This window comes from Aotus nancymaae, unplaced genomic scaffold (assembly GCF_030222135.1).
Source record: "Aotus nancymaae isolate 86718 unplaced genomic scaffold, 86718_ANA_hifiasm-v0.15.2.pri h1tg000059l, whole genome shotgun sequence".
Lineage (NCBI taxonomy): Eukaryota > Metazoa > Chordata > Mammalia > Primates > Aotidae > Aotus > Aotus nancymaae.
The window spans coordinates 69,767,713-69,788,604 of record NW_026988473.1 but is presented as its reverse complement, the minus strand read 5'-3'; the positions used below and the strand labels follow the sequence as shown (position 1 = coordinate 69,788,604).

The window sequence follows — 20,892 nt, the reverse complement described above, 5'->3', positions numbered from 1 at the left end:
AGTTTATGCATATATCCAAGTGGGTTTTTTGTGTCTTATCAGCAGCTGATTTCTCCTTTTCTTAAGATGGAAATTAAGCAATTCCAGTGATAAGGTTTTAAGAATTTCATTCTTTTTATGTAGAGGAGAGGTTGAGCCTTGAAAGAGGAGAGGTATTTGCCCTCTCATGATGGGGTCTAGTAGATAGAACCATGTGAACCAAAGAGCTGAGGAATGTGAGAATGTAACACTTGTACAGTAGTCGGTATGAAGCCATATGAAAGCATTAATCTTTTTTGTATTTTGTTCACTGATTTTTCTCCACTGATACTTAATAGGCACTCTAAATATTTGCTAAATAAATGAATTGATGATGTTAAAATCCAGTTAGTTTACATTTTGGGTGGTTTTGGTATTTTAAAAGTATCAAAGATCATCAAGTAATTAAATTCGTTAGATGAATATGAGTTAAAATAAAATGGGTCCACTTTTCATTGAGGAGCAAAAATTATTACAGACTTCCTTAAGCCAGGCAATAACTAAAACACAAAGTGTTTGGTGTTTAAAAAAAATAATATTGATTAGATGTTATGTTGCTGAAGTTTTCAAAGCAGGGTCATGATGAAACAAAATCTTAAAATGATTTATGTATTTATTTAGAAAGTTTTATTGAAAACATTCATATAATTGTTTTTGTTCACCTTAAACTTGCATATTGCCATTTCTTCTATTATATTAGGCAGTAGTTTTCTGTACTTTTTATAAGGTTGGCACATATAAGTTATGGTTCTAAATACAGCTAAAGATTTCAGTAGTATAAAAATTATATAAAGTTACTTGATTTGAGGAATGGGATTGTGGTTCCATAGGATGTTAAATTTGAGTAGTGAGATTATCAAGTTGTATAAGAGAACATGTTTTTCCACTTCCTGATGAATAAAGAATAGGAATATTGAGAGAAACAAAAAAAGCTTCTTATTTTAGTGAAGTTCTAAGGGAAGAGGTTTTTTTTTTTTTAAAGCTGCATAGGACATTCCTGACTTAAATATAAAATTTTAAGAGAATTTAATGGCAGTGTTATTCATTAACTGCTTAATTTACATCACTAAATTGAATTGTGGTATCAAGATATTATAGCCATTGGCTACAATGACTTGTTTTTGTAGGCGTATTGGGATTTTATCATTTATAAAAACTTTAATTTGTTTTTTGTTTTACAGGATATGACATGTCTACATTTATTAGGCGGTATAGTAGATATTTAAATGAAAAAGCAGTTTCATACAGACAAGTTGCATTTGATTTCACAAAAGTGAAGAGAGGGTGAGTTAAGCTTTTTTTGGTATCTAATTGATTTGAATTTTTAAAAAGGTAAAACATAAGAGTTATTAGATTATAAATTACAAAATTTTAGCCAGTTTTAAAAGATGAACCTCTTTTTTCTTTGATGAGGTGTATCAGGTACTTTCTGTGGTAGGATTTGTTTTTAAGTTCTTTTTATAGCATCTTTATTGAGATATAATTCACATAATAAAATGTATTCTTTTTAAGTGTGTAATTCAGTAGTTTTTAGTGTATTTACAAAGTTGTTCAACATCACCACTATCTAATTTCAGAACATTTTTATCACATCCGGAAAGAAACCCTATACCTATTAGCATTCATTTTCTATTCCCTCTTCCCACAGATCCTGGCTCTGGGCTTACCTATTCTGAACATTTTATAGAAATGAAATTATACAATATGTGGACTTTTTGTGGCTTAATATGTCCACGTTATAGCATCCATGTTATATATCAGTACTTTATTCCTTTTTCTAGCCAGATAATATTTTACCATATGGACATATACTGCATTTTGTTTATCTGTTCACCAGCTGATGGCCATTTGAATAGTTTCTACTTTTGACTTAGGAATAATGGTGCTGTGAATGTTAGATTTTATGTGGATTATCTTTTTAATTCTCTTAGATACGTACCTAGAAGTGGAATTGCTGCGTCATGTGGTAACTCTTATGTTTAGCATTTTGAGGACGTGCCAAATCATTTTTCAAAGCAGTTGAACAATTTTACATTCCCACCAGCAAAGTATGGCACTTTCAGTTTTTCGCTGTTGTGGCCATACTTGTTATTTTCTGGGTTGTTTTTTGTTTTTTTTAATTATAGCCATCCTAATAGGTGTGAAGTAGTGTCTTGTGATTTTTAGTTTGCATCTCCCTGATGACTAATAATATTGAGCATGTTTTTATGTGCTGTTGACCCTTTGTGTGTAGTCTTTCGAAAAAATGCCTCTTCAAACTCTTTGCCCTGTTTTTATTTTTTATTTTCACTTTTTGAGACAGGGTCTCCCTTTGTCACCCAGCCTGGTGGAGTACAGTGGCACTTTCCCAGCTCACTGCAGTGTTGACCTCCTGTGCTCAAGCAATCTTTCCCCCTCATCCTCCTTCCTTTCTAAATACCATACTTATTTTATTAATTGTCTTTTGATGTCCGTTGCCAGCTTCTCTATTGGGTTTTTCACTCTTTTCCATTGTGTTGGATAGTGGTAAGAACTCACAAACTTTTTCAGTCAGATGAATCTAGGTTTGAATTCTAGCTTCATACCAGTTAGATGAGGGACTTCAATAAGATGCTTTAGCTAGCATACTGACTTTTAAAAAATAATGTTATTTTGAAATAATTTCACTTCCAGAAATGTTGCAAGAATATTAGAAAGAACTTCTGTATACTTTACTCAGAACCACCAATTTTTAACATTTTGCCACATTTGCATTTCTCTGTGTATATTCACACAGGTGCACACACACGTTTTTTTCTGAACTATTTGAGAGTGGGTTACATACCTGATGCCTTTTATAGTTTATATCTTTTACTACTTCGGTGAGTATTTTCTAAGACCAAGGATATTTTGTTACATATTCATCAGCTTGCTAAACTTCTTTCATATGGTGGCACACAAACTATTTATACAAGAGACGACTTGAGGCTAAAGAGTTAAAAAGGATCAACATCTTGGCATGCTTATATCCCCTTCTACCATGCTATTATGCTGTGGTGAAACTGGGAAGGTCTTACTTAAACTCTGAGTTATTTCATCCGCAAAATGAGGTTTTAATTAGTACTTTTCTGTCAGGATTGTTGTGAGAATTAAATGGGATATTGTATGTAATGCTTAGCACATAACCAACACTCAACAAATGAACTTTTTGTGTATTAGGAAAATAAATTGTTACAGGTTATGAGCGTTTTTCCCTGTTTTTTTTTTTTTTTTTTTTAACCATTGTTAAAAGCAATACAATCTTAGGTGATCAAAATCGTTATGTATTTTTATGTTTTTATCTTTCAGGCAAGCTCAGAGTGAGCTAAAATAATTAATTATCATGTTTTCATCAGATATATTTATGAATTCAGTGTTTTATATTTTAATCTTGGATTTGTTTGAAATCTACCATGGTAGGAAAAACATGAGGTAGATGCCAACCATTTTTAAATAGAAACATAGTTTGGGTGGCAAGAAGACCAGACAATCTCTTTCTGTTATTTTCTGTTCCAGAATGAAATATTTTGGGAGTTACAAGCTAAGAGCTTATGTGTTTCATGTAGGAAGACAAGCATAGGATTTGAGGATACTTAGGAGAGGAGTTTATTAGAGAAGGCTAAGAGGATCGCTGGCAATGTTGAGTATCCATTTGAGGTTGATGATCATGAATTCATAGTTTTGCCGTTTTGCCCAGTTGTACCTTTTTCTTTACCAGCACTCAGGTATGTGTGTACAGGTAGGGATGAGTTAGGTGTTTGCTCAGCCAGGATTGTGTGTTTGCCAGATGATTGAAATGCAGGGAAGAAAAGAGGGACAATAAAGTTAAAGGTATTTGTAAGGGACTGATTATAATAATGATCTGTGGAATTCTAAACTAGATGAAGAAAGTAAAAATGAGAAAGGATCAATGTGGATATTGGTAGAGTTGAAACGTTGACATTTCTGATGAGGTCAAATACTTTTTACCACAGGGATATGTGACCAAAGCAGCTGAAAGGTTAAAAGGTAATTGTCACAGAATAAGGTGTCTGAATTTTACCTTTTTTGTTTTTGTTTTCTTCCCCATTCAGGGGTGAGGGATAGGATGCTTTGATTTCTGGTCAGTAAGGTTAGCATCAGGGCTTTTGACATCAAGATGTTGGATTGGTTGTCCACGTAGATGTGGAAGTTAAGACACGAAAGACTGAGCCAATGTTCAAATCTTCTGTGATGAAGTAACCAGAGGTCAAAAAATTACTTACGTAAGAAGAGTTGCAAAAGAAGGGCTAGTGTCCTCATCCCAAGCTCCAGCAGCTTGTTACAGCTCATGCTGTTTAGCACTTCAGAGGAAACAGGCATGCATAGGTTAACACATTAGGGAGAGTTAGGCCAAAGCTGGTCAACAGGTGACTACTTAAGGCGGTCCAGTATTTGTTGATTAAACTTTGTTGTGTCCTGCAAAGCACTATTGTTGCTTTTTATAGCTTAATTGTTTTTTGGCATCTGAGGTTGTAGTTCATGGTTTATCTTAGGGTAGAATAGCCATTTATAAGTATAGGTCATTTGTAAATTGGGGAAAGCTGACATATTTGTGGAAATGCCTTTTTACTCAGCGAAAAAGTTAGGGCATTATTTCAGAGTCTGATATACCTGGGTTTACATAATGACCCTACTACTGATTTGTTCTCTGATCTTAGACAAGTCATATACCCTCACTGAAACTTCATCATCTGTAAAATGGAACAAGAATATCAGTAGAATTTCTTTGAGGATTTGAAAATGATATGGCAATCTCTGAGTAATACTGATATATAATAAGCTCTTAATACTAGTTGTGTACATTAGCCCTAGTACCTTTCATGTAGTGTTTTTTTTTAATCTGTTTTCTAAAATTCTAGTTTCTTTGGTGCTGCTAATATTTTTCTATCTTTAGAAATATCTGTTTGGAAATATTTAACAATATTTTATTAAAGACTGTCCACTGAAGGTATCTCTTTGTTTAATAGATTGGAATTACATGATAAAATTGTTCTTTAGTTTGTAATAAAGTGGTTTTAGTTATACTTTCTGAATTAAAAGCCATTGCTTTTAATTTATTCATAAATAAAATACTTTATTTTTTATTTCCTTTTGTTTTGTTTTTTTGGTTTTTTTTGAGACAGAGTTTTGCTCTTGTTGCCCAGGCTGGAGAGCAATGGAGTGATCTCGGCTCACTGCAACTACCGCCTCCCGAGTTCAAGCGATTTTCCTGCCTCAGCCTCCCGAGTAGCTGGGATTACAGGCATACGCCACAATGCCCCACTCATTTTGTATTTTTAGTAGAGATGGGGTTTCTCCATGTTGATTAGGCTAGTCTTGAACTCCTGACCTCAGGAGATCTATATGCCTCGACCTCCCAAAGAGCTGGGATTACAGGTGTGAGCCACCGCGGCTGGTCGAATAAAATACTTTAAACAAAGCAGTACTCTTAAGACTTTTTAACTCCCTGCTACATAGTGTTTAACTGTTTAGTGACTTGAGGCAAATGATTATTTTATTTGTAATAATAATGATAAAACTGCTTTTTACACACCAATGATTTTGAGGATCAGATCATTTCCTCATGTGAAAAGTGTGCTATAGACCTTGCTGTATAATGTAAACTTTTGTTTTTACAGCTCGTGTTTTATGTCTTCTTCTTCTTTTTAGTTCTGAATGAGTACCTTGATATTGGACATACTGTGTTGCCTGTTTTTGGTTTTCTTTATATGATCTCTGCTTGAGTTTTCAGGTTCCATAATAACTTAAAAATATGTGACATTTCATAGCAACTTGGTTCTCTGTTTTAGTAGAGAACCAGGGAGAGTTTGAAGTGTAGATTTAATTGCAGATTCATTTGTTTATTTCTCTTTTTTTTTTATAACAGGGCTGATGGAGTTATGAGAACAATGAACACAGAAAAACTCCTAAAAACTGTACCAATTATTCAGAATCAAATGGATGCGCTTCTTGATTTTAATGTAAGTTGATTATACTTTTGTAATTTAAGATTTTAAAAAATGTGGTCGTTATAATTCATGAGAATTTTTATCTTTAAGTTTTCACAGACTCTAGTTTTTTATACTGATACCCTATGTAGCTAAGGATTTTCTGTAGAGTAGTCTCAAGTCAAATTACTTTTTGATTTTTATTACTGTTTAAGATTTATTTCTTAAGTGCTTCTGTAACTCTGGAATTTTAAGATATATAAGCTAAAGTGGTAAAGGGATTAATCTGAAAATCTGTTTTCATTTGATAATGGCTTTTAGATTTAAAAATGTACAGGGATTTTTTTTTTTTTTTTTGAGACGGAGTTTTGCTCTTGTTACCCAGGCTGGAGTGCAATGGCGCGATCTAGGCTCGCCGCAACCTCCGCCTCCTGGGTTCAGGCAGTTCTCCTGCTTCAGCATCCTGAGTAGCTGGGATTACAGGCACGCACCACCATGCCCAGCTAATTTTTTGTATTTTTAGTAGAGACGGGGTTTCACCATGTTGACCAGGATGGTCTCGATCTCTTGACCTCGTGATCCACCCGCCTCGGCCCCCTAAAGTGCTGGGATTATAGGCGTGAGCCACCGCGCCCGGCCACAGGGGTTTTTTTTTAGTGAATAGCCAACTTAATCTTTTACTTTTGTCTATTTAATAGGACTCAAAGCATGACAATTATTCAGAAGTAAGAAGTTTAAATAGCACTTAAAATAGCCTATTATGTAGCTATTGCCCAAGGGCATTGTGTTCCCTGGAATTTTTGTTTTAATGACCATGAATTGAACCAAGCTGCTAGCTTTGTCATTTATTTATAATATGTTAGAAGTTTGCATTTTCAACTCTGTTCTTTTTTTGGGGGTGGGGGGGCATCTATCTTAAAACATTTTGTTCTTATTTCTTTATTTTGAAATTTTGTTTTCGAGATTGTAAGTTCATGTTACTGAATGGAACTGTGATAGTTTCATGCCGAAATAGATTTTTCCTTTAAATTGTTTAATTGCTATTCTTTAAGCTTCTTCGGTGCAGGCACTAGGTTCCTTTTGTTCTGTTGTATCCCCATTGCCTATTAACGTATAGCACATAGTAAGTGTTAAGTAAACATTCAGTAAATCTTACAGGTATTTCATAGCCTAGAACAGATTATCCAACTACAGCACATTGCCCATTTTTGTATATTTTTTAAATGGTTGAAAATAAATAGTATTTTGTAACAGATAGAAATTATATGAAATTCAAACTTCAGTTTTCTCAGTAGTATTGTTGGAACACATTCAAGCTCACTGGTTTACATAATATCTATGGTTGTTTTATGTTACAACAGCAGAGTTCAATAGTTGTGACAGAGATTGTATGGCCCAAGTTTAAAATATTTACCATCTGGCCCTTTACAAAGAAAAAGTTTGCTGACCCCTGGTCTAGAAGGCGTGGGGTATTGATGCAGTTATTCAATATTATTTTGGTTTGTATAGAAGTTCAGGGTCGAACTATGCATATTTTTCTTACTTAATATGTTGTATTTGTATAAAATCTCTTATTCTTTTCAATGTTTGTATTGTACTTTGTTATATGTAACAATTTATCTGATCGTCCTATTGATAGATGTTTAGTTTTTCTGTTTTTTAATCCTAAACAGTTGCACTTGATTCTCTCTTTCCCTCTGTCTCCCCCTTTCTCTCCCCCCTCCCTCCCCCCCACCCCCATCTCTGTCTCTCTCTTTCTCTCTGTGTATCTGTTTGTAAACCTATTTCAATAGGGTTAACACCCAGAAAAAGAATTTGGTGGTTCAAAGAATATCAGCATTTAAATTTTTAATAAATATTGCTAACTTATACTCCAAAAGGGTTGAGCCAATAACTTGTCAACAGGTGTCTGTATTTACTTCTTCATCTCTTTGTTTTTTGAGACAGCGTTTTTCTCTGTCACACAGGCTGGAGTGCAGTGGCATGATCATAGCTCATTGCAGCCTCCAACTCCTAGGTGCAAGCATTCCTCCCACCTCAGCCTCCTAAGTAGCTGGGACTACATGGGTACACCACCGTGCCCAGCTACCTTTTCTTGGTTTTAGTTTTTTGCAGAGACGAGGTTTTGCTATGTTGCCCAGGCTGGACTCAAACTCCCAGGCTCAAGCAATCCTCCTGCCTCAGTCTCACGAAGTGCTGGGACCACAGACATGAGCTACCATGCTCTTTTTCATTGTTATGGGCACTGAGTAATATAGTCTGATGTTCAGGAAAGGATATTTTAGTAATTTGATTTGATTATTATATTTTAATTTACCTGATAAGTAAAGTTGTATTTCTTTTCATGTTATTATCCATATGTATCTTTTATTTTATAAATTGCCTTTCATTTATTTTATTTATTATTAGGATTCTTCCTATATAATGGAAATCAACTTTGCTAGTCTGCAAATATCTTTTTTTTTAACCAGTTTTTTGTTTGCCATTCAATGTTGTGCTTAGTTTTTCTATATATATAATAACATGAGTTAATTTTCATGTGCTAAGAAAGAACTTAGAATTAATTTGGTTATCTTTTTGATTTATTCCTTGAGGTAGAACTGAAAATATTTCCAGTATTCTTGTTAGTCAAATGAGTACAATTATTTGGTTACGGCAAATTTAATTTAATAATAATAATAAATAGTGTTCATTTATGTGGTAGTTACTGCACTATGCTCTTTATATATGTATTAGAGAAAATAAATGTCTTTTTCATTAACATGCTTACTGCTTGAATTTACTGTGTTTTAATTTGAAGGAAGTCTTTTTGTCAATGTCATTTAAAACCTAATAGCTAATTTTATTTTCCAATTTCTCCCCAGGTTAATAGCAATGAACTTACAAATGGGGTAATAAATGCTGCCTTCATGCTCCTGTTCAAAGATGCCATTAGACTGTTTGCAGCATACAATGAAGGAATTATTAATTTGTTGGGTAAATACTGCTGTAGCCTTCTAACATTTTATTTCTTATCTTGTGTCATATGGGTAAATAATATTGACTGAGTTGTTACTTAAAGCTGTCTAAAAATTTATTGTGATATATTCATTCATTATAACAATTAATTTGGAGAAAAGAGTTTTATACCTGATTATTTATGCAAGTGATTACTTATTTTTATACCCAGGATGTTCAGCAAGCCAAACTTTATTTTTTAGATATATCTATGTTTTTTCTATCCATTTTATTAATTTTAAAAATATAAAAATGCCCTTAAACTTTGGTTGGTAAAGACAGTAAGTTTTAGGCTGAGGCAGTAGAATTGCTTGAACCCAGGATGCAGAGGTTGCAGTGAGCCGTTATCGTACCATTGTACTCCAGCCTGGGCAACAAGAGTGAAACTCCATTTCAAAAAAAAAAAAAAGACGGGAAATTTTATGTTACATGTATTTTACGACAATTAAAAAAGGTGGGGAAAAAAACAAATTTTTTGTTCCAGAAAAATACTATTTTCTCATAATCGACTCCATAGTGAACTTTTTTAACAATTTAAATCTATTTTTTATAGTCTGAAGTAACATGGACTTAGGGATGCTTTAATGCATAGGGATAGGGAAATTTGGCTTTTTTTTTCACAAGTGAAAAATAAAGGTTTTTCTATAAAATTTTGGAAGGCATAGTCTTTCATACTATTATTAGTATAAATTAACCTCTTTACTTCTATGTATATATTAAGCTTAAATGAACTTTCTGAGTGACATTTGGGCATGGTAAAGTTGTTTTCTTAGATAATATACTATCAGAAGATTGGAAATAGATGTCAGTGCTGTTTTAAATGGGGTAAAGTGTGATACGTGTAAACACACAAATATTACCTAGGTAATTGTGAGGAAAAGCATTTTGAAACAAAGTAGGAATATGAATAGTGTCAAGTAATGTTTCTGTTTTTTAATATAATAGCACCTCCATTCTAGTTTGCTTTAAATACCTAAGCTAACTTAATACTGATATTTTTCTAGTAGGGTGTGTATCGTCCTTGAGAAACCTATTTGGAGCTATTACCTACTCTTTTTCCTTTTTGGGTGTTACATTTTGATGTGAACAAAATAATGTTTACATTTATTTTGTCAGAAAAATATTTTGATATGAAAAAGAACCAATGCAAAGAAGGTCTTGACATCTATAAGAAGTTCCTAACTAGGATGACAAGAATCTCAGAGTTCCTCAAAGTTGCAGAGGTAAACTGTCTTTAAGTGACTGTCTACTAACTTGCCTTTTTGTCTCTAAGTATGGATTTTGAAGTCATCACTTACTATCCAAATAAAATAAATATCTTAAATTTAGTATTTAATCGTATTATGCTGTATTGAATTCTGTGCCAAGATATGAATATGATAAAATAGTGAATAAAATAAATGCTGTATATTTAATTCAATGGTGAGTATTGAAAAGTTACCTGTTTTTAAATTGTTTACTTCTCTATAAAATTAAGTAGGTGACATACAATAGTGGCAGAGATTTTTATGGTTGGAATTAGCAATATATTTGAGAATGTTTACTGTTAAATCTGATAGAAAATATCCAGTGTCAGTGCAGGTTTCTTTCCAGTGAGATAGCTGGAGCCACATAGTTCAAAATGTTTTTGTTGGCCGGACATGGTGGCTCATACCTGTAATCCCAGCACTTTGGGAGGCATACACGGGCGTTATCACCTGAGGTCAGGTGTTCAAGACAAGCCTGGCCAGCATGGCAAAACCTTGTCTCTACTAAAGTTACAAAAATTAACTGGGCATGGTGGCGGCTTCCAGTCCCAGCTACTCAGGAGGCTGAGGCAGGAGAATCACTTGAATCCAGGAGGTGGAGATTGCAGTGAGCTGAGATCGTACCACTGTACTCTAGTCTGGGCGATAGAGCAAGACTCTATCATAAAAGTTTTTGTTCCCTGACAGAAATGAATTTTGTGTGTTTATTGTTGTTAATTATGAAAACCATGAATGTAGGTAATAGGATAATCTAATTTTGCAGATATGCTTAAAAATACTTTTCTGGAATTGTCACAAAAGGCACTTGTGGTAATGCTGGCAGGCATTATCATGCTAGCCGCACAGAGGCATTCTTAAGGTGTTTTTTTTGTTTGTGTGTTTGTTCTCCCATTCTTCAGCCTCTACCCGTCTCCACCAGAGATGTCTTCCTAGGATAATTTGGTCAGTTATGTCAAAGTAGTTACTTTGGAACTAGCAAGTTAGTGATTCTAGGCTTTATTACTGTGGTGATATGTTATTCTATATTAGATGCAGTAGGACAGAACAGGATGATGAGACAATAGCTTTGTTATTGATGTTTTATGAAGCCTACTGAAATTTATCTTGGATTTAAAAATTTTTCAAGGAGAAAGATCCTTTCCGTTTTTTAAGGGTCAGTCACATACTAAAATAGAGAAGAAAGTGTTGTTTATACTGTGATACCAGTAAATTCTTTAAATAAGTTTTAATTTGTTGACTTTCCCTCTTGGCCTCTTACGTTCTTTGCATTTGGTAGTTGTAGTTACAAACTTAAGTTTTAAGCCCTTTTCTGTACTCCAGATTTGCTATTAACTTATTCTGAGGTGGAATAGACTGTCTGCTACATAAAAACTTTTTTTTTTTTTTTGAGACAGAGTCTTACTCTGTCACCCAGGCTGGAGTGCCGTGGCATGATCTTGTCTCGCTGCAACCTCCGCCTCCCAGGTTCAAGCGATTCTCCTGCCTCAGCCTCCTGGGTAGCTGGGATTACAGGTGCCCGCCACCACACCCAGCTAATTTTAGAGATGAGGTTTCACCATGTTTTCCAGCTGGTCTTGAACTCCTGACCTTAAGTGATCAACCCGCCTCAGCCTTCCAAAGTGCTGGGATAAGCCAGGTGTACAGGCATAAGCCACCATACCTGGCCTGGTCTACATATGATTTAAGAAAAATCTAGAGTCCCTTGCCTTAAAATATTCTGTTATGAGACATTGGGCTTTCATTAGAATGCCTTAGTTACTGGAAGAAGGCAAGAGTAACCTCTTGAAATGTGTTTGAAGAGGACAAATAGATCAGGCATTGATTAGCTATTAACATCTGATTAATAGCTAATTTAATACCAGATTTTCTTTTTTTGTTGTTGTTGTTGAGATAAGAGTCTTGCTTTGTCTCCCAGGCTAGTGTAGTGGCTCAATCTCGGCTCACTGCAACGTCCACCTCCCAGGTTCAAGCTATTCTCCCGCCTCAGCCTCCCGAGTAGCTGGGACTACAGTGCCACCATGCCCAACTAATATTTGTATATTTAGTAGAGATGAGGTTTCACCGTATTAGCCAGGATGGTCTTAATCTCCTGATAACAGGATCCACCCATCTTGGCCTCCCAAAGTGCTGGAATTACAGATGTAAGCCACCACACCTGGCCTTTATCAGATTTTCAACTGACAACATTCTGAGACCAGCCCCTAAGAGGTCGAGAAAAGGAAGAGAGACCGATTAGAAAATGAAACACAGCCACAGGACAGAAAACTGTTTTCTAATTTGGATGCTAGGGTACACAGGAACTGTTTCTGTCTTTTTGCTGGAAATTGCCTAGGGCCTTAGCATCATTAAAGTGTATCGGAGTTGCTTTGTGAAGACAGTTATATCCTCATTAGATATCATTTGACATTTGTGTAAACCTGGCCTACCTGACAGAACATGAGTTTTTTAAAGTGTTACCTATGGTGATTTCCAGGGAAAGCATGTTTTATGGAGAAAAACAAAGTCGATGTCTTCAGGTTTGTTTCTTAATTTTTTTTTTCCATCAAAGAACTTGTTCATGGTCAGGCTTTCTCATTCTTACCCTAGTGTTTTTATCATATTACACATAGAATAGAGGGGAGTTTTCAGATTGTGATAAGATAGCTTATATAGGTGTTCAGAAGACATAGAGACGGTAACTTAGTAGACTTGTTGACTTTCCAACTCTAGTTTCCCTACCGTTAGAACTTTTAGAGCCACCAAATAATATCTAAGCCATTGAAAATGTTGAGTATCTATGGAGATTAAATTTTTTTCTGATTCTTAAGAAGTCTGTTTAAAGTATTACCAGTACTAGCCATGATGTCATTTTTGCAAATTTTATTTATAAAACGTCTTTATTATAATTATTAAATATAATTCTTCTTCTTGCAGCAAGTTGGAATTGACAGAGGTGATATACCAGATCTTTCACAGGTAACTATATTGTTAAAATATCAACTATACTTTTAAAACATCTGTTGTGTACTTGGTATGAAGAGTATTAAAATAAGTAACATATAGCCCCTATTGTCAAAGGGATCATTGCAATTTTTGACCAATTTTAACATTTTGATGTATTCCTGAAGATTGTTCTAACATTATAATCATATAAAATGAGCTGCTTGCCACTTAAATTTGTGGCCTACCCACTGTCATACCATTTATTTAATCTCTTCAGTCACTCTTTCCTATCATCATCGTTTTAAAAAGAAAAAAAGGAAAAAAAAATTGTTGGAACCTGAACTTAGAAAATGGTATTTAGAAAAACATTTTTCACTATACTACTAGTAGAGAATTATACAATATTTATTTTTTCTGTTTTAAACTTCCACTTTGACTTTTTGACTCAGGTGGGAGTAGTAAATAGGGATAAACTTCAGAACATAATATTAATTAAGAAAGTAGGGTTTGGGATATGTCCAAATTTTAGTCCCAGCCATGCCATTAGCTGGGCCTGTGACTTTGGGGAAGTTATTCTCTGTGCTTCAGTTTCATCATCTGTAAAATGAAGATATTGTAGTACCTACCTCATACAGTAACTAATTCAGGGGATTAAATGAGTTAATGCCAAAAAAAAAAAAAATTTAGAGCATTAAACACACTCAACTAATGTTGACTATTTTAATATCGTCTTTATCATCATCATCAAAAAAAATTTCTAGGGAAAAAACTTCATACTTGCTGGTTATTCTGGCTTATTCTCGGTGTTTTCTTTACTCAGTATTAAGAACAAAAGCACCTGGCATAAACTATCCTTATAACACTCACATCAACTCTCTGAGCTGTTGACATCTGTTTTACCTTGTTTTGTTTTGAATTCTTCCAGGACTTTTTTTTTTTTGAGATGGATTAGTATGCTCTTGTCCAAGCTGGAATGCAGTGGCGTGATCTTGGCTGACGGCAACCTCCCACTCCTGGGTTCAAGCGATTCTCCCGCTTCTGCCTCCCAAATAGCTGGGATTACAGGTGTGAGCCACCATGCCCAGCTAATTTTTGTATTTTTAGTAGAGACGGAGTTTCACCATGTTAGCCAGGCTGGTCTCAAACTCCTGACCTCAGGTGATCCCGCTCACCTTGACCTCCCAAAGTGCTGGGATTACAGGCATGAACCACTTTGCCTGGCCTCTAGGACATCTTTTAAGCACCTTCTTGTTAACGGTTATTACTGAGTTTTTCTGTACTCACTTGTTCTGATTCTTCCTTCTAATGTCAAGGCTAAGAGTATGCAATAAATCTAGTCATAGGCTATATGGAAATAAAGAATCCTGCATATGTCCATTTGAAATAAGTTAGCTTTATTAAGCACATTATTCTGAGTTGAACATGAGACAAGTCATTGCTTGAATAACATGTAGTATAAAATCATTTGGCAACTTTAGATTTCCCTGTTACCCACCCCATTTGTCGTGCTTCCCTTATGTTTTATTTAAAAATCATTGTCCTCAGGCTAGATGTAGACTTTACATGCTGTCTTCATGTGTCTGTGTATGTTAATATTCATTGTATTGTAATTAGATAATGTTTTGTTAGCCTCTGTCCCTCTTTTCCTCTATATTGATAGTCTCTGAGCAAAGTGTTGCCAAGCATTCTTTTGGTGATTCAGAAAATTTTCGAAAGTGAACAAAACAGAGCTGTTTACACTTTAGGGAAGATGGTGGTAATACAGAAGAGTGCGAATTTGAGATTATTTACTCTTTTTGTTATTATATATTGTTCTTTTAAGGTGTAAAGTACCCCTTTTCTTCACTCTTTGGGTTTTGGAGGTTGGGAGGAAAGGTAGGCTTTTGCTCTGTCACCCAGGCTGGGGTGCATTGGCAAAATCATGGGTCACTGCAGCCTCAACCTCCCAGGCTCAAGCGATCCTTCCACCTCACCCTCCCTAATAGCTGGGACCTCAGGCATATGCCATCATGCCCAGCTAGTTTTGTTTTTTTGTGTGGCGACAGGGTCTCCCTGTATTCCCCAGGCTGGTCTGAAATTACTGGGCTTGAGCAGTCATCCCACCTCTGCCTCCCAAAGTGCTGGGATTACAGGTGTGAGCCACGGTCCCCAGCCTCTTCACTCTTGGTCATGTGGATTTGACTTTTGAAGAATAGCCGGATATACTTAGACGGGATTTTAGAAATGGTTTCTCATCATAACTTGGCAGTTTAATATTTTAATATTTGTAAGCCACAGCTTAAACTCCAGAAAAAAGATAAACTACAGTTTATATGACCACAGTTTCAGTCTAGGATTTGGTAGCATAGTAGTTAATTATGTAGGCTTTAAAGTCAGAGATACTTTCTCTATCTTGGCTTCTGTTGTATATCAGATATGTGATCTTGGTCAGATTACTTAATTTTCACTGTCTCAGGTTGTTTATCTGTAAAATGGATATACCTGTAGTGTCGTCTTCATAGATTCAGTGACAACATACAAGGTAGCTATCACACAGTACCTGTTGTGTGAGAAGAGCTTTTTAAGTATTAACCACTATCATCAAAATCCTCCTTATCATTTCTGAAAACTCTTAAAGAGTGCTTTGCTGCTGATTAGCAAACATTTTTGCTGTGGCTGTAGGAAGTGCATGTATACTCTCAATTCAACAAAGAAGTTCATCTTCCCATGTAGTATTTGGTTTTACACATGGTTTTCTACTGTATCTCCCTTGTGCTAATGTCCTGGTATATAGAGGATGTAGTAGATGAAAGAAGTTATTAAAGTCATAAATGATAAGAAATTAGTAGGTATTGCCTCTTCTAACTATTTTTAGATCCTATAATCCAGAAACTATATCTCAAATCCTGTAGAATATTTAGAGTAAGTAAATGCTACTGATGCATTTGCCTCACTTACAGTGAACAGTTCTTAGTCTGCACCCTGAAAAGGTTTTCTTTGCTTTCTTCATATTAAGTTGAGATTTGACCTGTAGCCTGAGTTTAAAATTAGTCTTCCATTAAAAAAAAATACAAGGTAGATATTCATTTCAATGCAGTTTGATAAATAAACATTTGTGTAACCAACACATCATTCAAGATACGAAAATTCCATTTCCCCAATCTTTATGCCCCCTTTTAGTCACTTCTTACCCACCTCCATAATCACTATTTTGATTTTTTTTTTAATTTTTAAATAACTTTACTTTCCGCCTAACTAGTGTGCTAATACTATTTTAATTTCTAATAGCATAATTTTGTTGATTCTTAAACTTAATATAAGTGGAATCATACAAGTATTTACTTTTGCATTCTGGCTTCTTTTGCTCATCATATTGTTCAATATCTGCGTATGTTCTTGAATGTACCATTAATTCTTCTTTATTGCTGAATAGTATTTACCACAGTTTTGTCTATCCATTTTCCAAATGATGGACTTTTGGGTTGTTTGCAGTTTTTGACTATTGTAAATAAAGCTACATTAAACATTAAGTCTTTTCTTACAGAGGTACATTTTTCTTTCTTTGGGGTAGTTGGGAATGGAATTGGGTCATTAAGGTAGGTGTGTATTTAACATTGTGAAAAACAACCTAATCCATTTTCAAGGTGGTAAACTCCCACTAGTGATGTATGAGAGTTCCAGTTGTTCCATATCCTCAACAATGTTTGATATTGCTAATATATTTAACTTTAGTCATTGTAGTAGGTGAAAAGATGTATCTCATTGTGATTTTCATTTTCATTTCCCTGAAGCCCGTGTTCAGTGTCATTTATCAGTAATTTTTCCAGAGTCATGTTTGCACACTTTCAGTTGTTCAGCAGGTGCTTATTAAGTACCTTCTGTATGCTCAGTAGTATGTCTAGCTTTTAGGAGTATGTTTTTACTTTAAAATTTAAATACTTTTAAGTACTTGCAAATTTTAAGTACTTGCAAATTTTAAAAAAATGTTTCATGTTTACATAGTTTTCAGTTCTTACATTTTTGATAATGTTTCTTAGTATCTCCAACTAGGTCATGTTTGTATAATAAAAGTAAAATTGTCATTCTCATTAAGTAGCTAAAACTCTACTGTTTATTAGTACATGAAGAACATACGTGTTTATTTTTGTTGCTCTCTGATTAGATAATACTTGATTTAATTTGACCAGTGGCCTAATTATCATGACATTTTTAATATTTGTACAATTGTAGGCCCCCAGCAGTCTTCTTGATGCTTTGGAACAACATTTAGCTTCCTTGGAAGGAAAGAAAATCAAAGATTCTACAGCTGCAAGCAGGTACATTATTCTTTGTAGGAAAAAGAGCAAGAGTGATTTTCCTGAGGGAGTAGATGAATCCAGCTCAATTTCCAGGCTATTTAATTTCTCTTTATCTTGATTTGATTTTCTTTAAAATGGGTTTAATCATAATATCAACCTCATAGAATTAGTATCAGGATTAAATGGATTAATATATGCAAATTCTTGAAGTAGTTTCTGACCTTCAGTAAATGTCAGCATCTGTTAAGATAATGACAATGACTGCATGGTTTAGAATTGTGTTTATGATTTCTCCTAAAGACGATAATGCATTGTTTTGTATGGTGTTTTATAATTATAAGATACTTATTTTTTTCTTTCTCTGAGACAGTCTCACTCTGTCGCTCAGGCTGGAGTGCAATGGCACAGTCTCAGCTCACTACAACTTCCGCTTCCCTGGTTCAAGTGATTCTCCCACCTCGGTCTCCCAAGTAGCTGGTACTACAAGTGCATGCCACCATGCCCGGCTGATTTTTGTATTTTTACTAGAGACGGGGTTTCACCATGTTGGCCAGGCTGGTCTCTAACCCCTGAACTCAAGTGATGCACATGCCTCAGCCTCCCAATGTGCTGGGGTTACAGGCATGAGCCACCGTGCCTTGCCTATAATTGCAAGATACTTTTGTATTAATTTGCTCAACCCTCACAATAGCACTGTGAAGTATGTAGTAGCAATGCTGGGACTCAAACCTGGAATACCTAACATCAAATTTCGTGATCTCTAATGCCAGTTCATGGGGTTGATTATTGATATTTTATATTTTAATCACTTTATTATGTTTTAAGCTAATTCCTCAAACTACAGCCAGTTAACCTAGCATACTGAAAGTAACACAAATCATTTCATGTCAATCTGATAACAGGATTTTTACATTGGGTTAAGAAATTACTTGAGTTACTCTCATGTTTTCTTATGAAGCTTTTTTCAAACAGCATGAAGAAAGAATTTGTATAGTGAGAACCTTCCTTTGGTTCTTTTTAGACTTTCTGATGGTTGTTTCAGACCTTTCGGTCTTTTATTAATAAAATATAAATAATTTTTTTTTTTTTAATTTTCTTTTTTAAATATAAATAATGTTTAAAGGAAAATGCCATTATTAGATTTTAATACTTATTTTTAATCTTTGATTTGTACTTTGAATTTTCTAGTAGGATTTTAGAAGTAGCAGTCAAAACGATAAGTCTCATTTGTTTGAGAAAATAATGAAAAAAAAAAAAAGAAGAGCCATGTAGTTCAGGTGCACCAGTTTACCTGAAATGTTTATCATAAGAACTATTGGTTTTCTTGCATTTCTGTCACAACTCTGTTACTCTTCCTTTGTCTTCTGAGTTGTCTCTTTTTAATGGCTTATTTATAATACTGATTTTACATAAAATTTAAGTGGTAGTGTTTGCCACTTTAAATGCTTAGAGTAGAAATTAATGATGTTTGGTGTGTGGTAAAAGGAAAATTAATAAAGCTCAAGGTAGTTCTTTAGGTTAGAATTCTTTACCACTTGTTTTATTTAGCCTAGAGTTAACATTTGGGAAGTTAATGTTGAGGTTTATAGTATGGATACATTTTTGATAAAAGGGAAAGGAGGTGGTTTGCCAGTGAGAGATGATGCATTGTACATGTATATTTAAAAAGGAAATTCTAGTTTGGCAAAAGGGCAGCGCATAGAAAGGAGATGCCAGATGGCCTGGTGGCTATATTGAAACCAGTCTTCTTTTGAAGGAACCTGAAGTCCTCTGGGGATGTTGTTATAGGTGAAACGTACCTAGACCTATGTTACTTATTACTGTTATGCATGTTTTGGTGTTCCTGTGTCACTGCCAAAATGTAGGCTGTAAGTTAGTAGAGGGTTTTCCCTATGAGAAACTTAACAGTTCTTCTCATCAGGGATTCTGTGGGATTGTGTGGGCTCTTTCCTAATTGTATTGGTTTCCTCTCTTGGGGCTTGGAAGAGGCAAAGTGCCCCTGCTCTATTGTGAACCCTTTCCAAAGTCTGACACATAATCTAAAAGCAGTGTTTTCTAAGTCAGCATTTTTCTAATTGCTATAATCCTCTAGATCCCTTGGTAGGATATTTCATCTGAAGTACTGGGTTTGAATCCAGACATAAAGTTTGTATTTATAGTGCCTATCCATGACAAGGTTGCCAGACCATTTTATGACCTGGTTGTAATGTGAAGTGTTTAGCAGAAAGCCAAATTATCTCTGTTCGATTATCCTAGGGCAACTACACTTTCCAATGCAGTCTCTTCCCTGGCAAGCACTGGTCTATCTCTGACCAAAGTGGATGAAAGGGAAAAGCAGGCAGCATTAGAGGAAGAACAAGCACGTTTAAAAGCTTTAAAGGTAAGTTTGTGCATTCTCCTTATTTGTAAAAATGAGTACAAGTGTTGATAAGGTAAATGGGGCCTCTGCACAGACTTAGAGTCTTAACTGCATAGATACCTAATGGGACGAAACTCAGTTTAACTTTTCATGCTGACATGGAATTAGTGAAAACTGAATATCTGCTATCAGAACAAAATTAGGAAATGCTTTTTCAGAAGCTGTACAAACAAATCTGGTTTCTGGAATTCTTATGGTAGTTCTCTTTCTTAACAGGAACAGCGCCTAAAAGAACTTGCAAAGAAACCTCATACCTCTTTAACAACTGCAGCCTCTCCTGTATCCACGTCAGCAGGAGGGATAATGACTGCACCAGCCATTGACATATTTTCTACCCCTAGTTCTTCTAACAGGTAGGAGTAGAAGTTAAGGTTACCTTTGAATATTTAGGTTCAAAGACTTTGCAGAACTTTTCAGGTTTACTTTTATTTATGATTTTATAATCTGTTCACACAAAGAGGTGGTAATAAATAGTAGTATTGGTATAATACCTAAAGATAAAGTGGTAAGAGTTTATATTTTAATTTTTTAGGAAATGGAAGATAGTTAAATCACTGATTTATACTAATTGGAATATAGCTGTTATCTCTGGGCAAACTTTTCATTGTGTAAAAAATATGATTAAACACATTTATGAGGCATCTAATGCTTCAAGACCCTTTATAGCTCTTTGACACATGGGTATGATATATATTTCAAAATACCATTTCATTGGATATTAAACGTCTGTCACACCTATTTCCTGGTTTTAAACTCTGTAATCTAGAACACAGTGACAGAGTTTAGTTGCCAGGTTTCTTGGTATTGAAGGCTACCAGACTAACTTTAATAATCTTGTTCTTTAATTTAAGCTACTTAACGTGGAAATATAACATTGCCAAACTAAAATAATTGGCATTTTCTAAATCTGTTTTGTCTTTTACCTCAGAGTGCCTTAAAGTAGTTTAAAAGTCAGATTTTGGTTTGAATCCTGGCTGTTATTTCATACCTTTTTCTGAGAAACCTTGTTTTCAAATGAGATCATGGTTCTCAATTTTAACATCAGAAACACTTGGAGAGGTTATTAA

The 20,892-nt window shown here is 34.7% G+C and overlaps 1 protein-coding gene across 12 annotated transcripts in view; it reads left to right on the top strand.

The window, feature by feature from the left end:
- PICALM (phosphatidylinositol binding clathrin assembly protein) overlaps nt 1-20,892 on the top strand; it is a 105,830-nt gene that overhangs the window by 44,255 nt on the left and 40,683 nt on the right. For all 12 annotated transcript variants that reach the window (XM_012469501.3, XM_012469494.3, XM_012469503.3 and 9 more), the window contains exons 4-11: nt 1,200-1,302; nt 5,903-5,996; nt 8,828-8,939; nt 10,077-10,183; nt 13,121-13,162; nt 17,339-17,424; nt 19,663-19,786; nt 20,042-20,178. In XM_012469501.3, coding sequence (XP_012324924.1) covers nt 1,200-1,302; nt 5,903-5,996; nt 8,828-8,939; nt 10,077-10,183; nt 13,121-13,162; nt 17,339-17,424; nt 19,663-19,786; nt 20,042-20,178 — 805 coding nt within the window. The remainder of the gene's footprint in view (nt 1-1,199; nt 1,303-5,902; nt 5,997-8,827; nt 8,940-10,076; nt 10,184-13,120; nt 13,163-17,338; nt 17,425-19,662; nt 19,787-20,041; nt 20,179-20,892) is intronic.